General features: G+C 36.9%; 1 protein-coding gene across 8 annotated transcripts in view; it reads right to left on the bottom strand.

Moving 5' to 3' along the window:
- The window catches only part of SLF1 (SMC5/6 complex localization factor 1), a 76,202-nt gene that overhangs the window by 1,970 nt on the left and 57,065 nt on the right, over positions 1 to 17,167 (bottom strand). For all 8 annotated transcript variants that reach the window (XM_081498698.1, XM_081498703.1, XM_081498701.1 and 5 more), the window contains 6 exons: positions 13,280 to 13,427; positions 6,270 to 6,415; positions 5,191 to 5,354; positions 4,257 to 4,390; positions 2,245 to 2,337; positions 1,656 to 1,838 (listed from right to left, as the gene is read on the bottom strand). In XM_081498698.1, the coding sequence (XP_081354824.1) occupies positions 1,656 to 1,838; positions 2,245 to 2,337; positions 4,257 to 4,390; positions 5,191 to 5,354; positions 6,270 to 6,415; positions 13,280 to 13,427 (868 nt within the window). The remainder of the gene's footprint in view (positions 1 to 1,655; positions 1,839 to 2,244; positions 2,338 to 4,256; positions 4,391 to 5,190; positions 5,355 to 6,269; positions 6,416 to 13,279; positions 13,428 to 17,167) is intronic.

Below are 17,167 nucleotides of genomic sequence, written 5' to 3'. Positions count from 1 at the left end.
TTAATATATAATTTATAGAAAAAATTATATATCAAAACTAGATTTCATTATGGTGATATTTCCCAAAAAATTTCAAGTTACTTCTGTTTAAGAGAGAAAATATAACAAAATTATGAACCCAAGATACCAGAGGTAAGCAAAGTTTTTAAAAACACATATAAATTTTTAAAATTACTGCTCTCAAGAAAGACTAAGCAACTCACAACAAAGAGATAACATAGTTTCTATAGTGATCATATCAAACCATTTGACAGGTCCAAACTCAGATTATAACTAAGGCAAAGACAAGTCTATATGATTGCCAAAGGGCCTTGACAAATTCAAGTACAAGTAGATTTCCTCTCTTAGGATAAAGAACTCATCTGTGTAACATTCTTCACCAAAGGTCCTAAAACAATTCAAACTGGTTAATATAATGCTACCTTCCTCTGAAAAACTGGACTTTACTGCAACAAAGGTTTTATATCACTTAGACCATGTGAAGCAAAGCCAAATACTGGCTTGGTATGTCACATTCATGATTAAGCAGAAAAATAAAACACTTCAGAGACAGAACAGTATGGGTCTGTAACCATATAATACTGAAAAAAAGTGTAAAAACTGAAAAATATATTGATTATGAAATGGTATAAGTAAAACAGACACACAAAGGCCTTTAGGGGGCAGGAGAAGACTATAAATAACCAAATACACCAAACTACCATGATATAGAGCCTTCCTTAGATAGACAAATGAGAGCTAGATATAGATGTATAGTAAAGAGATATCTAAATAAAATATACTATTTATTTTCATCCAGAATCAAATAGCTTTAATTACCGGACAAATAGTACAATAGTATTTTTAATGCAAATAAAAGTAACAGGAAATTTATACAAATCTGCATTATAGGTTTGCCATCACTTTTCCTTTGTTCTCCCTTTTAAAACCCAAATCAGTTTTGAACATTTTGATATAAAGTTTATATTGTTCAGTTCAGATATAAGAAGAGTATCAGTGAACTAGGGGGCTGGGGAAGGGTTCGGAAAGCAGAGATCACATAAGAAATCAGCAGAAAAAGCAGTAGATGAATACTGAGCTCAAGTTACTTCCATCATAAACCCCTACACAATAGTTATCACCATTTGGCAATTCTCCTACTTAACTTAATTGACTACAAAATGTGAATGAAGAAAAGATATTCTAGGATATCTTTTTTTGTAGTCTGTAAAGAAATGACTCATTAAAGAAGAGGAATCACGTTGGCAATTATACACAGGAAGTGAAATAAGAATGAAATATCCAGTGCTCACAAATGAACATTTACATATACTTAATAATAAGCTGTCAGAAATAGCTGGTTTATAGGCATTACATACTTTTAAGTAAAAGGATTAACAGTAGAAACCAACATACCCAATTCAAAATATATTCTCATAACAAAGGTAAACAGGCTTAACAACACAAGAAATAAATGCATTTTATCAAAAGGCTTTTATCCTTACTAAATAAAAGGTGCTTATATGCTAGCAGACTTTTCATGTTTACTTTTCATTAAAATGCAATAAAGGCATCTTTCCTTATAGATCTTAAAATATAAAATGCTTTCTACCTCTGAAGGATTCATCAAAAAACTGGATAATTTATCATAACTCGCTTAGCATAAATGCACTCACCCCCATGCTGGAGCAGCAGCTTGCCAATTTCTACATGTCCGTTTGACAGTGCATCATGCAAAGGAGTCACCCCGTCCACCTCAGTGAGCAGATCTACCTCTGGACAACGTTGCAAAATTTCCTGGACACACACTGTGTTGCCATAGTTACAGGCTTCATGCAAAGGCGTCCAGCCAGCATTGTCTAAATTAGAAATCAAGGCAAATTTTTAAACGGCAAAAGTATGACTTTTGGTAGTGAAGTACTGAAATTCTACTTCCCTTATCAGTGTGACTTCGTAAGTGCCTTATATACAAACAGAATGCTTTGATATAAATGCCTAGGGGTATAATATTTCTAATCATAAAAAATAAAATAAATGACAAACTATTTTAAAATGTTGATGGTGGGGTATGTCAAAATATAGATGCCAAAAATGACTGCACTCTTCTACATCAGTATACGATGAATTTCTTGGTTTGGCTACCAACAGTACTTTGAAGATATGTTAGGTAAATATACTTAAGTGATTTTTAGTAATGCTGAAATTAAACTATTTAATATCACAAATATAAAACATTGAATTAAACAACAAAGATTTAAAACTTACCTTTAACATTGATGTCTATTCCTGGCATAGAGAGAAGAAGAATCAATTTCTCCACTTGGTTATTTATGCAAACTCTATGGAGGGCTGTTTCTCCTGCCATAAAAAATTAATAGATTATTCCAGAGAAGACAAGATATCAACTAAAGAAAATAATCAAAGGGCATGAACTAGAAGATCTGGCCCCATGCCAGAAAATTATTTATTGAGTTTTCCTTTTGACTGGTTTAAACATCTCTCACATTAGGAAAAAAAAAAAAAGAAGGGGGAGGAAACCCCATCTCCTTTATAGAGCCTCTCTGTCAGCAATTCAGCAATGAAATTCTACTGCAAAAGGTTTAACACAGGCATTGTCTCCTCCTAGTTCAAGGTTTAAAGCTTCAATCCTGCTATAAAACCCCCAAATGATCAGAGAACACCAAAAATACTGGGTTTTACAGCAATAAAAGTTTAGAGTGCAATTGCCCTCTCTTAAATTTATTCATGAACCTACGTTAAATGTATGGCTCTTTTTTATACAGCATTGATAGCTTAATTCAAATGAATGTTTCTGGCTAAGCACGAGTGCCTCTACACACTCAAGTGTAATTCAGAACTTCAAATCCATTAACAGATGGTTTGCTGCTTCTCAATAGGCTGTCTGGCTTGGCTACAGCAGCACAGAGAAGGAGAAATGGGGGAATCTTAATATAAACACACACGTACACACATACATGCACGCACACACATGCAAAAAAAAAAAAAATCCTTGGTACCATTTAAAGCTGAACAAGAATGAAAAATAGAATGCTAAAGTCTTTTCCGGGGCGGTGGTGGTGGTGTGCAATTAGTGCCTGCTGCCTAAAACTGTCTATATCCCTCTCTGCTGTAAACAAGATTAATAAGATACAAGTAATGATTTGATGTAAGGGGAATTAAAAAATATTAACTGACATGAAATACATACTGAATCAACCTCTTTCTTGCTATAAAATACTAAGCAGCACATTTTTCCAGTGTTCAGTTTTTACAGCTTATCTCTACTTCTACTAAAACATTTCTTTTCAAGGCATTGAAAAGCTTTTGAAGTTTTCGCCTACTATTTCTCAATTCTCTTCCTTCCTCCCAGTTCCTTCTGCTGTTCAGCCTAAAGTCATTCATATTCATTTTACGTTCTGACACAATAAACAAAGAAAAAGGACACTTCTGTGAAGTTAATATCTGAGTTCACATTTAATACATTTTTCATATTTTGAGGCAAATGGGCAGTTGTTTTACATTTGTGATATGCTATTATGAACTTATGCCACATAGAAATATTATGAAAGCTTGGTACCATAATGATAACATTTGTATTAAAAACACAATATAGCTCATAAACAAGAGACTTAGCAATTTACTTTGGCCGGATACAGACTCTTGGAAGGTATCATAATTTTGAGTTAAAGGGGTACCTAAGTTAAAGAAGTGCCGGAGTGAATTATTACAATGCTATTCTTGTTACTCAATCCCTTTAGATACTTAGGTTCCAGTATAGTTAGAACCAAAAGCCAAGCACATTTCATAGTCTGGGCTCAATGCCTGGAAGAAAAGAGTCCATATGCTTAACACAGCTATGTAACATAGCCTACTTCTCATTCTTTGTTCACAAAACGTCTAGAACTGAAAGAGATGAAGACTGAATTATACTTTCAAATCACAAGACACGGATCCTAAGTAGCACAGGTTGAGGTGGAATAGAAAAGTAAGGCAGGCAAGTCTGGAATGAGCTCAACATGAGCCACACAGTGTTTAATATTTAAAAAGGCAGGTGGAGAAAAGGGAGGAATACTCTATTACACCAGGTATTAAACACTTTTTCTTTTTTTGTATAAATGGCAGTTCAAAAAATAATATGCTCTCCAAGAAGGTATTTTCCTGGACCTTGTCCAATATTTAAGGTGAAGTATTCATCAAGGCCAGTGTGTAAAACTTGCAAATACTGACTATAACCACACAAAATTCCTAGCGTAAATTAATTTAAATATTTGGAATACCTTTTAAATTAGTCTTGTGAAAATTTATCTTTGTAACTAAAGAGGGGCAATTCTCCTTGGAACATGACAATTCTCCTTCTGACTTCTTTTTCAATCTTTTTAATGATGAGGAACATTTAGCAAGATTCAGTTTTCTGAAAAGAAAGTAAGACATAAGGAAAGCTTGTTTCTCACCAAAGCATGGCAGCGCAAATTATATGGTGAGTTAAAAAAAAAAAAAAAAAATCTAGCATTCTTTTAACTTAAACGCCATTATTCATTCAAATCTTTACTGCTTTCTATTTTTATATTTATTTCAACTGTATAGGAACAAATTTTAATGCATTAATTTTCATTTTATTAACTTTGCACCCCCAAATGACCACCGAAAAGTTTATGAATACTGAACGTCAGATAAAGAAGTTGAGACCAAGTAAACCATATTTGGCAGAGAGACTACAGCAAAATGCTAATAAGATCAAAATTCAGGCCCCTACTTCCCATTGTTATTTTCATATTCTAATCCTATCCTCTTCTTCCTAAAAAGATTTCAAGTTTTCTGAATTTTACATGGCATACTTTGAGAGGAGGTTTCTCATTTGGGAACGCTATTAAAACAATTCAGAGTATCTCACATGACCACGCATTCTGAAGTCCCGTCTTTACTATACATAAGCAGTATTTTAACTTACAGGGAAAAACCTGTGTGGAACAGTATTTTGATGAAGAGTTTTATTTCTTTTGGAAAAGAATCTATTTTTTAATAGAAAGAAAGCATGAACATTGAATTAAAGAAAGTGAAAATGTTGATCATGTGCACTCGTAAGTCTAAAACTTAGTTTTCTGCTAATTAGCATAATTCAGACAACATCTCGGATAACCATACGGTTCAAGAAATGCCTAAGAAGAGCTGTATTTGAAAACAAAGCAGAGCTGGTATACAAGCATCACTTACGGTATCTCTGGCAGTCCTTCACCTTGTTTCTGTTTAGCACCATTCAGCATTATTAAGGCCCTCTGAGAGTCAAAGCAAGGCCGCGGCCCTATTTTCTTTGGTATCTGCATCTTTCTAGTCCCACGCACACCCGTTTTCCCCAAAGCTGGCAAGTAGGAATATACCTGTTGCAAAATAATATTATATTGCTTTCTCAACTACAAAAACCTAGAAACAGTAAAGAGAAATCACATGATCCATTTCACCATTAAATGTAGTTGTATTTTCTTGGTTTCATCAATATGGTTGCCCATCTCATTTGAACATGCTAAACTATTAAAGCTGCTGGTTCCATGTCATTGTATCAATATGACATACACAAGAAGAAAATAACTTTCTTAAAAATAATTTTTTTCAAACTCAAATTTGATGTTCATTTAGGACAGCTCTTTTGATGAGTCTCATGCCCAACCTGTTACAATTAATTTGCCTATTTTTAGTATTTATGGTTTATGTACAACTGGCATTTTGTCATTTCCACCTTGGTAATGCCTTCCTTTAACAGAAAAGAAATCTGGAATAAATGGAATAAGGACTGCAAAAGTCATTAAAGATGAGGATTGTTGCAAACAGTATTTCCCCAACCTGACCAATTATTAACAAGTATATTTCTCATTTGTTGAAGAAACTGCTGGAAATAATAAACATCAATAATAGCTAAAGATAGCCAAGATAAAACTGTTTATATGTGTGTAACTGTGGAGTCATTTGCAAATTTTGCTTTTTAAATACCATTATATACTGTGTAGAATGTTTTTGGATCACAGTCTTTCTAAAATAACAATATTAGGTACTGTGGCAAGTGATACAAAGATTCTTATATAATTTCTCTGTTATCAATTCTTAATTATTCTCAAGTAATTAAAATTTCTATTCAATAATTATTAGATTTTGAGGTAGGAAAGTACCTGCTTTTATATATATTTGAAAGATGATTAATATGTTCTGTACAATTATTAGAATAACTAAGAATATTTAAAAACTAAATTTATAAATTTACTTCTTAAAAATTAAAAGAACTAAAATAGAGTGGCACTTACCATTTTCTGAAGAGAAAGTGGCTCAGAAGAAATACTAATGGAATTCTGTAAACACAACTTTTTAAAGACTGCCTCTGCAACAAACATTTGAAGCCAGGAGGAGGAAAAGGAAGAAATAAAAATCTCTAAGTCCTGTGAAGAAAAGTCTGAAGAAAACAAGAGAAGTAAATATAGTTATTGCTACACACTATAAAATTTCTTTCTATAGACTATTTCCTCCATGGACTTTATTCATTCAAATGATGATTTCTACACCAGTAAGATTCACCCACAAAACTTTAAACCATGAAAAATAGTTAATATTCCGATTCCTTGGTCTTCAAGAGAAATTTTTTTTAATGGCATATGTTCTCACATTTGAAACAACCATTACTTTTTATTATTTTAAATAAAAGGCTGGAAATTTTATATATATACACATGAATGGAGAAATGATATATGAATAGACAGTTAGACATGGGTTTTTATCACTATACCTTTCCAATTAATGTTAAAGATCTCTTCCCACAACTGGGCTGTCTATAGAACACTGGAACTTGGTTTTTAAATAGGCATACATGTATTTAATTTGCACTGATTAGTCCTGAGCTGATAGGAAGACATTTTTCCTCCAAACACATCCACAAATCCTATCATTGCAGAGAAGGATGAAAGAAAGAAGAGAAGTAATGTAAGACACCCTTTCACGGATCACAGCCTGGTCATGCAGAAGGGGCTTAACTAAATGAGGCCACGGGCCATGCCATGCAGGGTCACCCAAGATGCACAGGTCACAGTGAAGAGTGAGAAACATGGTCCACTGGAGAAGGAAATAGCGGCCACTCCAGTACTCCTGCTACGAGAACCCCATGAACAGTATGAAAAGTCAAAAAGACATGACACCAGAAGATGGGCTCCCCAGCTGGGAAGGGGCCCAACATGCTGGTAAAGAAGAGCAGAGGGCAATTACTAATAGCTCCAAGAAGAATGAAGTGACGGGACCAAGGCAGAAACGATGGTCTATGTCCGGTGGTGAAAGTAAATCCGATGCAATAAAGAACAATACTGCATAGGAACTTGGAATGTTACGTCCATGAATCAATGTAAATTGGACATGGCGAAGCAGGAGATAGCAAGATTGAACATCGACATCGTAGGCATCAATGAACTAAAATGGACGGGAATGGGCAAATTGAATTCAGATGACCATTATATCGACTACTATGGGCAAGAATCCATTAGGAAAAATGGAGCAGCCCTCATAGTCAACAAAAGAATCCGAACAGCAGTATGTGGGTGAAACCTCAAAAATAACAAAACAAAGTAGTAATCTCATTTCCGAGGCAAACCATCCAACATTACAATAATTAATCCAAGTCTGTGCCCCAACCACTGATGCCAAAGAAGTGGAAGTTGTAGGTTCTATGAAGACCTACAACATCTTCCAGAACTTATGCCAAAAAAAGATGTCCTTTTCATCACAGGAGACTAGAATGCAAAAGTAGGAAATCAAGAGATACCTAGAGTAACAGGCAACTTTGGCCTTGGAGTACAAAATGAAGCAGGGCAAAGGCTAAGAGTTTTGTCAAGGGAACACAGGGTCATAGTAAACACCCTTTTCCAACAACCCAAGAGACAACTCTACCCATGGACATCACCAGATAGTCAATACTGAAATCAGAATGATTAGGTCCTTTGCAGCTGAAGATGGGGAAACTATACAGTCAGCAAAAACAAGATCTAGGGCTGACTGTGGACGCAGAAGAAGATAGTGGAGGAGTAAGACGGGGAGATTGCCAGCCTCCCTACAAATACATAAAAAACTCATGAAGATATGGAAGAACTCCTACATAGCAACCTCTAGATGACAGCAGAAGAACCCAGGTCTCCAGGGGGCAGGCTAAGCTCCCTGACATAAGAACACAGGTACAAGTCACCCTAACAAGAGAGCAACACAAACCACGCAACCAACCTTTCCCTCCAAGGGCAAACACAGAAAGGAAGAAGGAATACAACCCTAAAGCTTGGGGAAAGGAGACCTCAAGTGGGGCAAGTTAAGGAAAAAAAAAAGATGAAAAGATCTAGCGCTGACTGTGGCTCAGATCAGGAGCTCCTTATCGCAAAATTCAGGGTTAAATTGAAGAAAGTGGGGAAAACTACTAGCCTTTCAGGTATGTCCTAAATCAGATCCCTTATGATATTACAGTGGAGGTGACAAGTAGATTCAAGGGATTAGATATGGTAGACATAGTGCATGAAGTACGGAGGTTTACAACACTGTACAGGAGTCAGTGACCAAAACCATCCCAGAGAAAAAGAAATGCAACAAGACAAAGCGGTGGTCTGAGGAGGCCTTACAAAATAGCTGAGGAAACAACAGAAGGGAAAAACAGAGTTCAAGGTAACAGCAAGGAGAGATAAGAAGGCAACAGAGGACAACAATAGAATGGGAAAGACTAGAGAGCTCCTCAAGAAAACTGGAGATACCAAGGGAACATTTCATGCAAGTATGGGCAGGATAAAGGGAAGAAACGGAAAGGACCTAACAGAAGCAAAAAGACTAAGAAGAGGTGGCAAGAATACACAGAAGAACTATACAAAAAAGGTGTTAATGACCCAGACAAAGATGATAGTGTGGTCACTCACCCAGAGCTGGACATCCTGGAGTGTGAAGTCAAGGGGGCCTTAGGAAGCATTACTATGAACAAAGCTAGTGGAGGTGACAGAATTCTAGCTGAGCTATTTTAAATTCTAAAAGATGATGCTATGAAAGTGCTGCACTCAGTGTGTTGGCAAATTTTGAAAACTCAGCAGTGGCCACAGGACTGGAAAAGGTCAGTTTTCATTCCAGTGACAAAGGATGTTCAAACCACTGCATAATTGCACTCATTTCACATGCTAGCAAGGTAATGCTCAAAATCCTTCAAGCTAGGCTTCAACAATATGTGAACTGAGAACTTCCAGATGTACAAGCTGGATTTAGAAAAGGCAGAGGAACCAGAGATCAAATTGACAACATTGGTTGGATCATGGAGAAAGCAAGGGAGTTCCAGAAAAACGTCTGCTTCACTGACTATGCGGAAGGCCTTTGACTGTGTGGATCATAACAAACTGGAAAATTCTTAAAAAGATGGAAATAGTAGACCACCTTACTTGTCTCCTGAGAAGCTTGTATGCAGGTCAAGAAGGAACAGTTTGAACTGGACATGGAACAACAGACTGGTTCAAGACTGGGACGGAGTACGACAAGGCTGCATATTGTTGCCCTGCTTATTTAACTTAAACGCAGAGTACATCAAGGGAAATGCCAGGCTGTGTAATCAAAAGCTGGAATCAAGATTGCCGGGAGAAATATCAATAACCTCAGATATGCAGATGACACCACCCTCATGGAAGAAAGCGAAGAAGAACTAAAGAGCCTCTTGATGAAAGTGAAAGAGAGTGAAAAAGTTGGCTTAAAACTCAACATTCAGAAAACTAAAATCATGGCATCTGGTCCCATCACTTCATGGCAAATAGATGGCAAAACAATGGAAACAGAGACTTTATTTTCTTGGGCTCCAAAATCACTGTGGATGGTGACTGTATCATGAAATTAAAAGACGTTTGCTCCCTGAAAGGAAAGCTATGACAAACCTAGATAGTGTATTAAAAAGCAAAGACATCACTTTGCCAACAAAGGCCCATGTAGTCCAAGCGATGGTTTCTCCAGTAGTCATGTAGAGATGTGAGAGTTGGACCATAAAGAATGCAGAGCACCGAAGAACTGATGCTTTTGAATTGTGGTGCTAGAAAAGGCTCTTGAGAGTCCCCTGGACACCAAAGAGATCAAACCAGTCAATTCTAAAGGAGATCAACCCTGAACCTTGATTGGAAGGACTAATGCTAAAGCTCCGATACTTTGGCCACCTGGTGAGAAGAGTTGACTCATTGGAAAAGAGCCTGATGCTGGGAAAGACTGAAGGCAAAAGGAGAAGGGGGAGGCAGAGGATGAGATGGCTAGATAGCATCACTGACTCAATGGACATGAATTTGAGCAAACTCCAGGAGATAGTGGAGGACAGGGAAGCCCGGCATGCTGTAGTCAATGGAGTGGCAAAGAGTAAGACACGACTTAGCAACTGAACAAGGAAATGATTCTCCATCAAAATACGGACCAAAAGGACATTACTAGAATACCAGATTCACTTGTAGGGAATAAGTGTATTATTCTACAAGCTCTACATTAAACAATTTAGTTTCACATATTAGTTGTAGAAAAACTACTGCTCTTAAGGATAAATTACTTGACTTTTCTCTCCTGACAAAGGCTTAAAATCAACATGTACTAACAAAAATTTAGGAAATATTAATTTGAACCATTTTTAGATATATATATTTTTAAAACTGCCCATCTATGGCTTAATTGGAAGCCTAAGAAACCAAGTTTGTGTGCTTTGAAAAGGGAAAGAAATGGCTTAAACACACATTTGAAACAGGAATACAGTTTAATCTCTTGGAGTTTTAAATATTAGTGATCAAACATAACTGAGAGCAAAGTAATCAGTCTGTTCACAGGATTACGATGGTAACATTAAAGTCTAATTTCAGCTGAAGTCAGTTACAGGCTCAAATATGTTAGGTTTACATTTGTCTTGTGAAAACTGGTAGTTACAGTGGGTAACAATGCTTGCTTTACAGTTAAGGGACATTTGATTATGAGTAAGGAAAGCATTAAAGTTGATTCATACCATGCAGTAGAACTCTGTTAATACCAGGCTCATTATTTCAGGCATTTGGCTAAACTGTAAGTTAAGTTGTATTTCCCTAGAGGTAACCAATACACACTGGAAACAATGCATATAAATATACTGATAATCTGTAAAGGCACTGCTAATCCTATTCTGGGTCCTCACACCCAAAGAAGTTTCATTATGGAATGAAAACAGGGAAGCCTTTTAGCTGAATGTTTAGTTCCCATGCTAGCAAATAATGCCAGAATTCTGTTTCTAAAATGGAAAGAAGAAAAAAAAAGAAACCCACTATCTAGTAGGAATGGTGGGAAAGAAATGATAAGAAAGGATTCTGAGAAAGATTGAATTTGAGCTAAGCAATGTTAAAAAGTCATGGAATAAAGGATAGCTACTTCACAAAAGGACAGTAATCACCCCTCAGCTCAATGAAAAAGAAGATAAAATGCTTTAGATAAAAATCTTCTAACTTCAGTAGTATAAAGAGAGATCTCTTTGCAGAGGGCATCATTGAATAAATCCTGAACACAGTTACAGCCTGGATTCCTATTCTAGAATCTCTGTTCGAAGTATTAAAGTGATTGACAGCATATTCAAGAACTTTTTCTTTTATATAAAACCAAGATGCAATGAAACGCATGTGCAACAAAAGACAATACTTACTTAGCAGTCTGAAATATTTTTAAGTATATCAAAATCACCTTTTATATTTGAAAGCTATAAAAGTTCACTTGGTTTAAAATATTTTCATTTTAGAAATTTAGGAAGGAAGGAAAGAAGGAAGAAAGGGAGAGAGGAAGGAAATGGTTCACAGGGCACTACTCTGGCTTTGAAGAGTAAGAACGTACACAGCATGGATAACATTGTAATAGCTTTGTATGGGGACAGATGGTTAGATGGTTACTAGATTTATAGTAGTGGTGATCATTTCTTAACATATACAAATGTCAAACAATGTAGTATACCTGAAACTAAGGTAATGCTGTATGTCAACTATATGAAAAAAAGAAAAATGAAAAAGAATGTAAAAAAGTCTTACAGAAGCCTCCCTTAATTCTGGAGACCAAACAGACTTAGGGAGAACCTTCATGGGCTTCTCTGGTGGCTCAGACAGTAAAAAATTCATTTGCAATATAGGAGTCCTGGGTTCAATCCCTGGGTTGGGAAGATCCCCTGGAAAAGGGAATGGCTACCCACTCCACTATTCTGGCCTGAAGAATTCCATGGACAGAGAAGGGTGGGCTACCCATGGTGTCACAAAGAGTCAGACACGACTGAGCTACTAACACACATACATAACAAAACATAAAGTAAGCATGTGAAAATGAGTTCTGTCATCATATTGCTTACATAATATTCCTTCCTACTACTTTAGGGGGAACTTTAAAATCGGATAATACAGGGAGGAGGAAGAGTGAGAAAATTATACATATATATTACACATTACTTTTATTTGTTTCATCCATGCTAATTTGTTAGATCACCAGACTTAATAGAAAAGAAGCAGTGGCAGCTTTTGTTATAAGAAAAATTATACAGCAACAGTACATGGGGGAAATGTTTTAACCAGTAATATGCTGCTAAGTTGCTTCAGTTGTGTCCGACTCTGTGTGACCCCATAGACGGCAGCCCACCAGGCTCCCCCATCCCTGGGATTCTCCAGGCAAGAGCACTGGAGTGGGTTGCCATTTCCTTCTCTAATGCATGAAAGTGAAAAGTGAAAGTGAAGTCGCCCAGTCATGTCCGACTCCTAGCGACCCCATGGACTGCAGCCTACCAGGCTCCTCCGTCCATGGGATTTTCCAGGCAAGAGTACTGGAGTGGGGTGCCATTGCCTTCGCCAAACCAGCAATGTAAGCTCAAGTTAATACGAGTGGCTTTCTGTACCAAAGTAAGTATTCTGATCTAATGATTTTCATTTTTTAATGCTGTTAAGTATTCATGCAGGAAGAGACCTGGAAACTGTTCATATGGCACAGATAATATTACAGAGAGATAATGCTTTCTAATTGAATGATTAGAAGTATTAAATGTATTAAAAATAGTTTTTACCACATGAGATTCTGAAACAAACAAACAAAAAAAAGGTAAACCTATAATAAATTGATTTTAAATCAGTTTAAATATTTACTTTTATGAGGTAGTTTACAATTTTAGTTGTAGAATTAAAAACATGATTAACATTATATATAAAAATATATATATAACACCTTATTTCCAGGTACTATTTTCCATACTATAATATGAAATTTTATAAAATCATGACGTGTGTGAGGAATAAGGCTCATGCAACATACTTACCATCACATGAAAGGGAAACATAACTTCCTAAGTCATCAGACATGTGTTGCATCACGTTTCTACCCATATTAAGACCAAGGACAATCCAATAATCTATTGCTGCTCCAAGAATTCCAGTCAATAAGTAAGCTAGTTCATGTTTGAAGACCTAATATTAAGATGGAAAAATATTACTAAAACGTACTTAAAGATATCATTTCTATTATTTTGAATACTTGCTGAGGCAAAATGTAGCTATTTAAAAAAATGGGGCATGCTAATGCTAAAAGGTATTCTTAAGAACTCTAGCAAATTAACTCCCTCTTTTCCTTCTTTCCATCTCCTTTTTTCCCTCTTTCCTCCCCTGATCTGTATCTAAATCTAAATCTGTATCTATATGACAAAACAGTTAATAAAATTTCCAGGTCTCATATATGGATAGCTTGAAATAAACTTTTATAATAACTTCATCCAATTGTGTCCAATGCTTTAGTCGGGCAATAATTCTATTAAAGATATGAAGAAGTATTTGGCTTTTGTGGATTTCTGTTTACAAGAACGTATGACTATAAAAAAGAGAAATTTAGTCACCTCTACTGTTTCTATATAAAATTAACCTTTACATTTCCCTAAATGGCCTTTCAAAGGGAAAAGACTTGAAAAACATAATGAATACAAGCTACAGCAAGACTGTACTTTGTTGTTAAAAAAAAAAATTGGCTGATCAAATATTAGTTACTAAATTATATCAAATACCGTATCTAACTTAGAGATATAAAGATATGAAGTCTAAACATTGCTTTATGTTACCATTTCTGTATGAACATTAGATTGATTATATTCTTTGCAGCCAAAGATGGAGAAGCTCTATACAGTCAGCAAAAACAAGACCGTGAGCTGACTGTGGCTCAGATCATGAACTCCTTATTGTGAAATTCAGACTTACATTGAAGAAAGTAGGGAAAACCACTAGACCATTCAGGTATGACCTAAATCAAACCCTTTACAGTGGAAGTGAGAAATAGATTCAAGGGATTAGATCTGATAGACAGAATGCCTGATGAACTATGGACGGAGGTTCATGACATTCTACAGGAGACAGGGATCAAGACCACCCCCATGGAAAAGAAAGGCAAAAAAGCAAAATGGTTCTCTGAGGAGACCTTACAAATAGCTGAGAAAAGAAGAGAGGCAAAAGGCAAAGGAGAAAAGGAAAGATATACCCATTTGAATGGAGAGTTCCCAAGAATAGCAAGGAGAGGTAAGAAAGCCTTCCTCAGAGATCAATGCAAAGAAATAGAGAAAAACAACAGAATGGGAAAGACTAGAGATCTCTTCAAGAAAATGAGAGATACCAAGGGAACATTTCATGCAAAGATGGGCTCAATAAAGGACAGAAATGATATGGACCTAACAGAAGCAGAAGATATTAAGAGGTGGCAAGAATACACAGAAGAACTGTACAAAAATGATCTTCATGACCCAGATAATCACGATGGTGTGATCACTCACCTAGAGTCAGATATCCTGGAATGCAAAGTCAAGTGGGCCTTAGGAAGCATCACTACGAACAAAGCTAGTGGAGGTAATGGAATTCCAGTTGAGTTATTTCACATCCTAAAAGATGATGCTGTGAAAGTGTTGCACTCAAAATGCCAGCAAATTTGGAAAACTCAGCAGTGGCCAGAGGACTAGAAAAGGCCAGTTTTCATTCCAATCCCAAAGAAAGACAATGCCAAAGAATGGTCAAACTACCACACAATTGCACTCATCTCACAAGCTAGTAAAGTAATGCTCAAAATTCTCCAAGCCAGGCTTCAGCAATATGTGCACCGTGAACTTCCAGATGTTCAAGCTGGTTTTAGAAAAGGCAGAGGAACCAGAGATCAAATTGCCAACATCCACTGAATCATGAAAAAGCAAGAGAGTTCCAGAAAAACATCTATTTCTGCTTTATTGACTATGCCAAAGCCTTTGACTGTGGGATCACAACAAACTGTGGAAAATTCTGAAAGAGATGGGAATACCAGACCATCTGACCTGCCTCTTGAGAAACCTGTATGCAGGTCAGAAAGCAACAGTTAGAACTGGACATGGGACAACAGACTGGTTCCAAACAGGAAAAGGAGTACATCAAGGCTGTATATTGTCATCCTGCTTATTTAACTTATATGCAGAGTACATCATGAGAAACGCCGAGCTGTAGGAAGCACAAACTGGAATCAAGATTGCCGGGAGAAATATCAATGACCTCAGATATGCAGGTGACACCACCCTTATGACAGAAAGCGAAGAAGAACTAAAGAGCCTCTTGATGAAAGTGAATGAGAGTGAAAAGTTTGGCTTAAAACTCAACATTCAGAAAACTAAGATCATGGCATCTGGTCCCAACACTTCATGGCAAACAGACGGGGAAACAGTGGCCGACTTTTTTGGGGGCTCCAAAATCACTGCTGATGGTGACTGCAGCCATGAAATTAAAAGACGCTTACTCCTTGGAAGGAAAGTTGTGATCAACCTAGACAGCATATTAAAAAGCAGAGACGTTATTTTGTCAACTGAGGTCCGTCTAGTCAAGGCTATGGTTTTTCCAGTGGTCATGTATGTATGTGAGAGTTGGGACTATAAAGAAAGCTGAGAGCTGAAGAATTGATGCTTTTGAACTGTGGTGTTGGAGAAGACTCTTGAGAGTCCCTTTGACTGTAAGGAGATCCAACCAGTCCATCCTAAAGGAGATCAGTCCTGGGTGTTCATTGGAAGGACTGATGTTGAAGCTGAAACTCCAATACTCTGGCCACCTGACGCGAAGAGCTGATTCATTGGAAAAGACCGTGATGCTGGGAAAGACTGAGGGCAGGAGGAGAAAGGGACGACAGAGGATGAGATGGTTGGATGGCATCACCAACTCAATGGACATGAGTTTGGGTAAACTCTGGGAGTTGGTGATAGACAGGGAGGCCTGGCGTGCTGCGGTTCATGGGGTCACAAAGAGTCAGACACGACAGAGCAACTGAACTGAAACTACTATAAGAAATATGGCAAGGCAAAGTATGGCCAAAATATGGCAAACTTCAACAAAGTTTACTTACAATAATGTTTTACACTAGTGTTTAAAAGTATCTTTCTAATCCATAAACTATGAAGATGAAGAGGTGTGAAAATAATATTTTTAAACACCTTTGTTTCAAACAGACACACTTTTTCACAATGACATTAAACTCGTTAAAATTCCTGTAGTTTTGGTATTTGTTGTCTAGGCATGCTGGATGAGTGAAAAAAAAATCACTAAATTAACAGTTGGGTAGAAGGCATGTACAAAGGTTTTAATAAATGTTATGATACCCAAATAGACTATAACTGCTATGTTCTGCCACCATATTATACCTGACATGAGATTAGTGACCGAAATATCCAGCAATTTGAACCCTCAGTGACTACAGGATTTATTTCTCCTGCCCTCAACAGACAACGTTCTTACGAATATATACCACATCACTGTTATCATAAGAAGTTATTAGTTAAATGATTTCAGAATTGAAGTGCTATTCTGGGGTTGTTGTACAAACAAGGACAAATGGTCAAGCAGCACATACATTAGACCCACTAAAACAGTGCGTACTGAAGGAAAATCCACAGACAGGATCCTTAGTAGGTGTATAGGCCCCCTTCTGACCTACCACGACGTTGTTGGGCAGCACATGGTATTCTGGCAGGGCTGGACATCAGAATGTGGGGGAGAAACTCTGAAGATTGGGACCAAAGGGATTCTAAACTGCATGATTAGGGAAGCACTGCCCTTCTTCTGACATGATCATGGGCCAAGATACAGAACCATGACCACACCCTGATTCTGTGAGGTCAGGATTCATGAGTGGGCAAGAGCAGGGCCCCTTCTCCTGCCTTCATTAG

This window comes from Giraffa tippelskirchi, chromosome 6 (genome assembly GCF_054371585.1).
Source record: "Giraffa tippelskirchi isolate mGirTip1 chromosome 6, T2T-mGirTip1v1.2.pri, whole genome shotgun sequence".
In the NCBI taxonomy this organism is placed as follows: Eukaryota; Metazoa; Chordata; class Mammalia; order Artiodactyla; family Giraffidae; genus Giraffa; species Giraffa tippelskirchi.
Note: the sequence above shows the minus strand (reverse complement) of the source record. Positions and strands in the feature narration are given on the sequence as shown.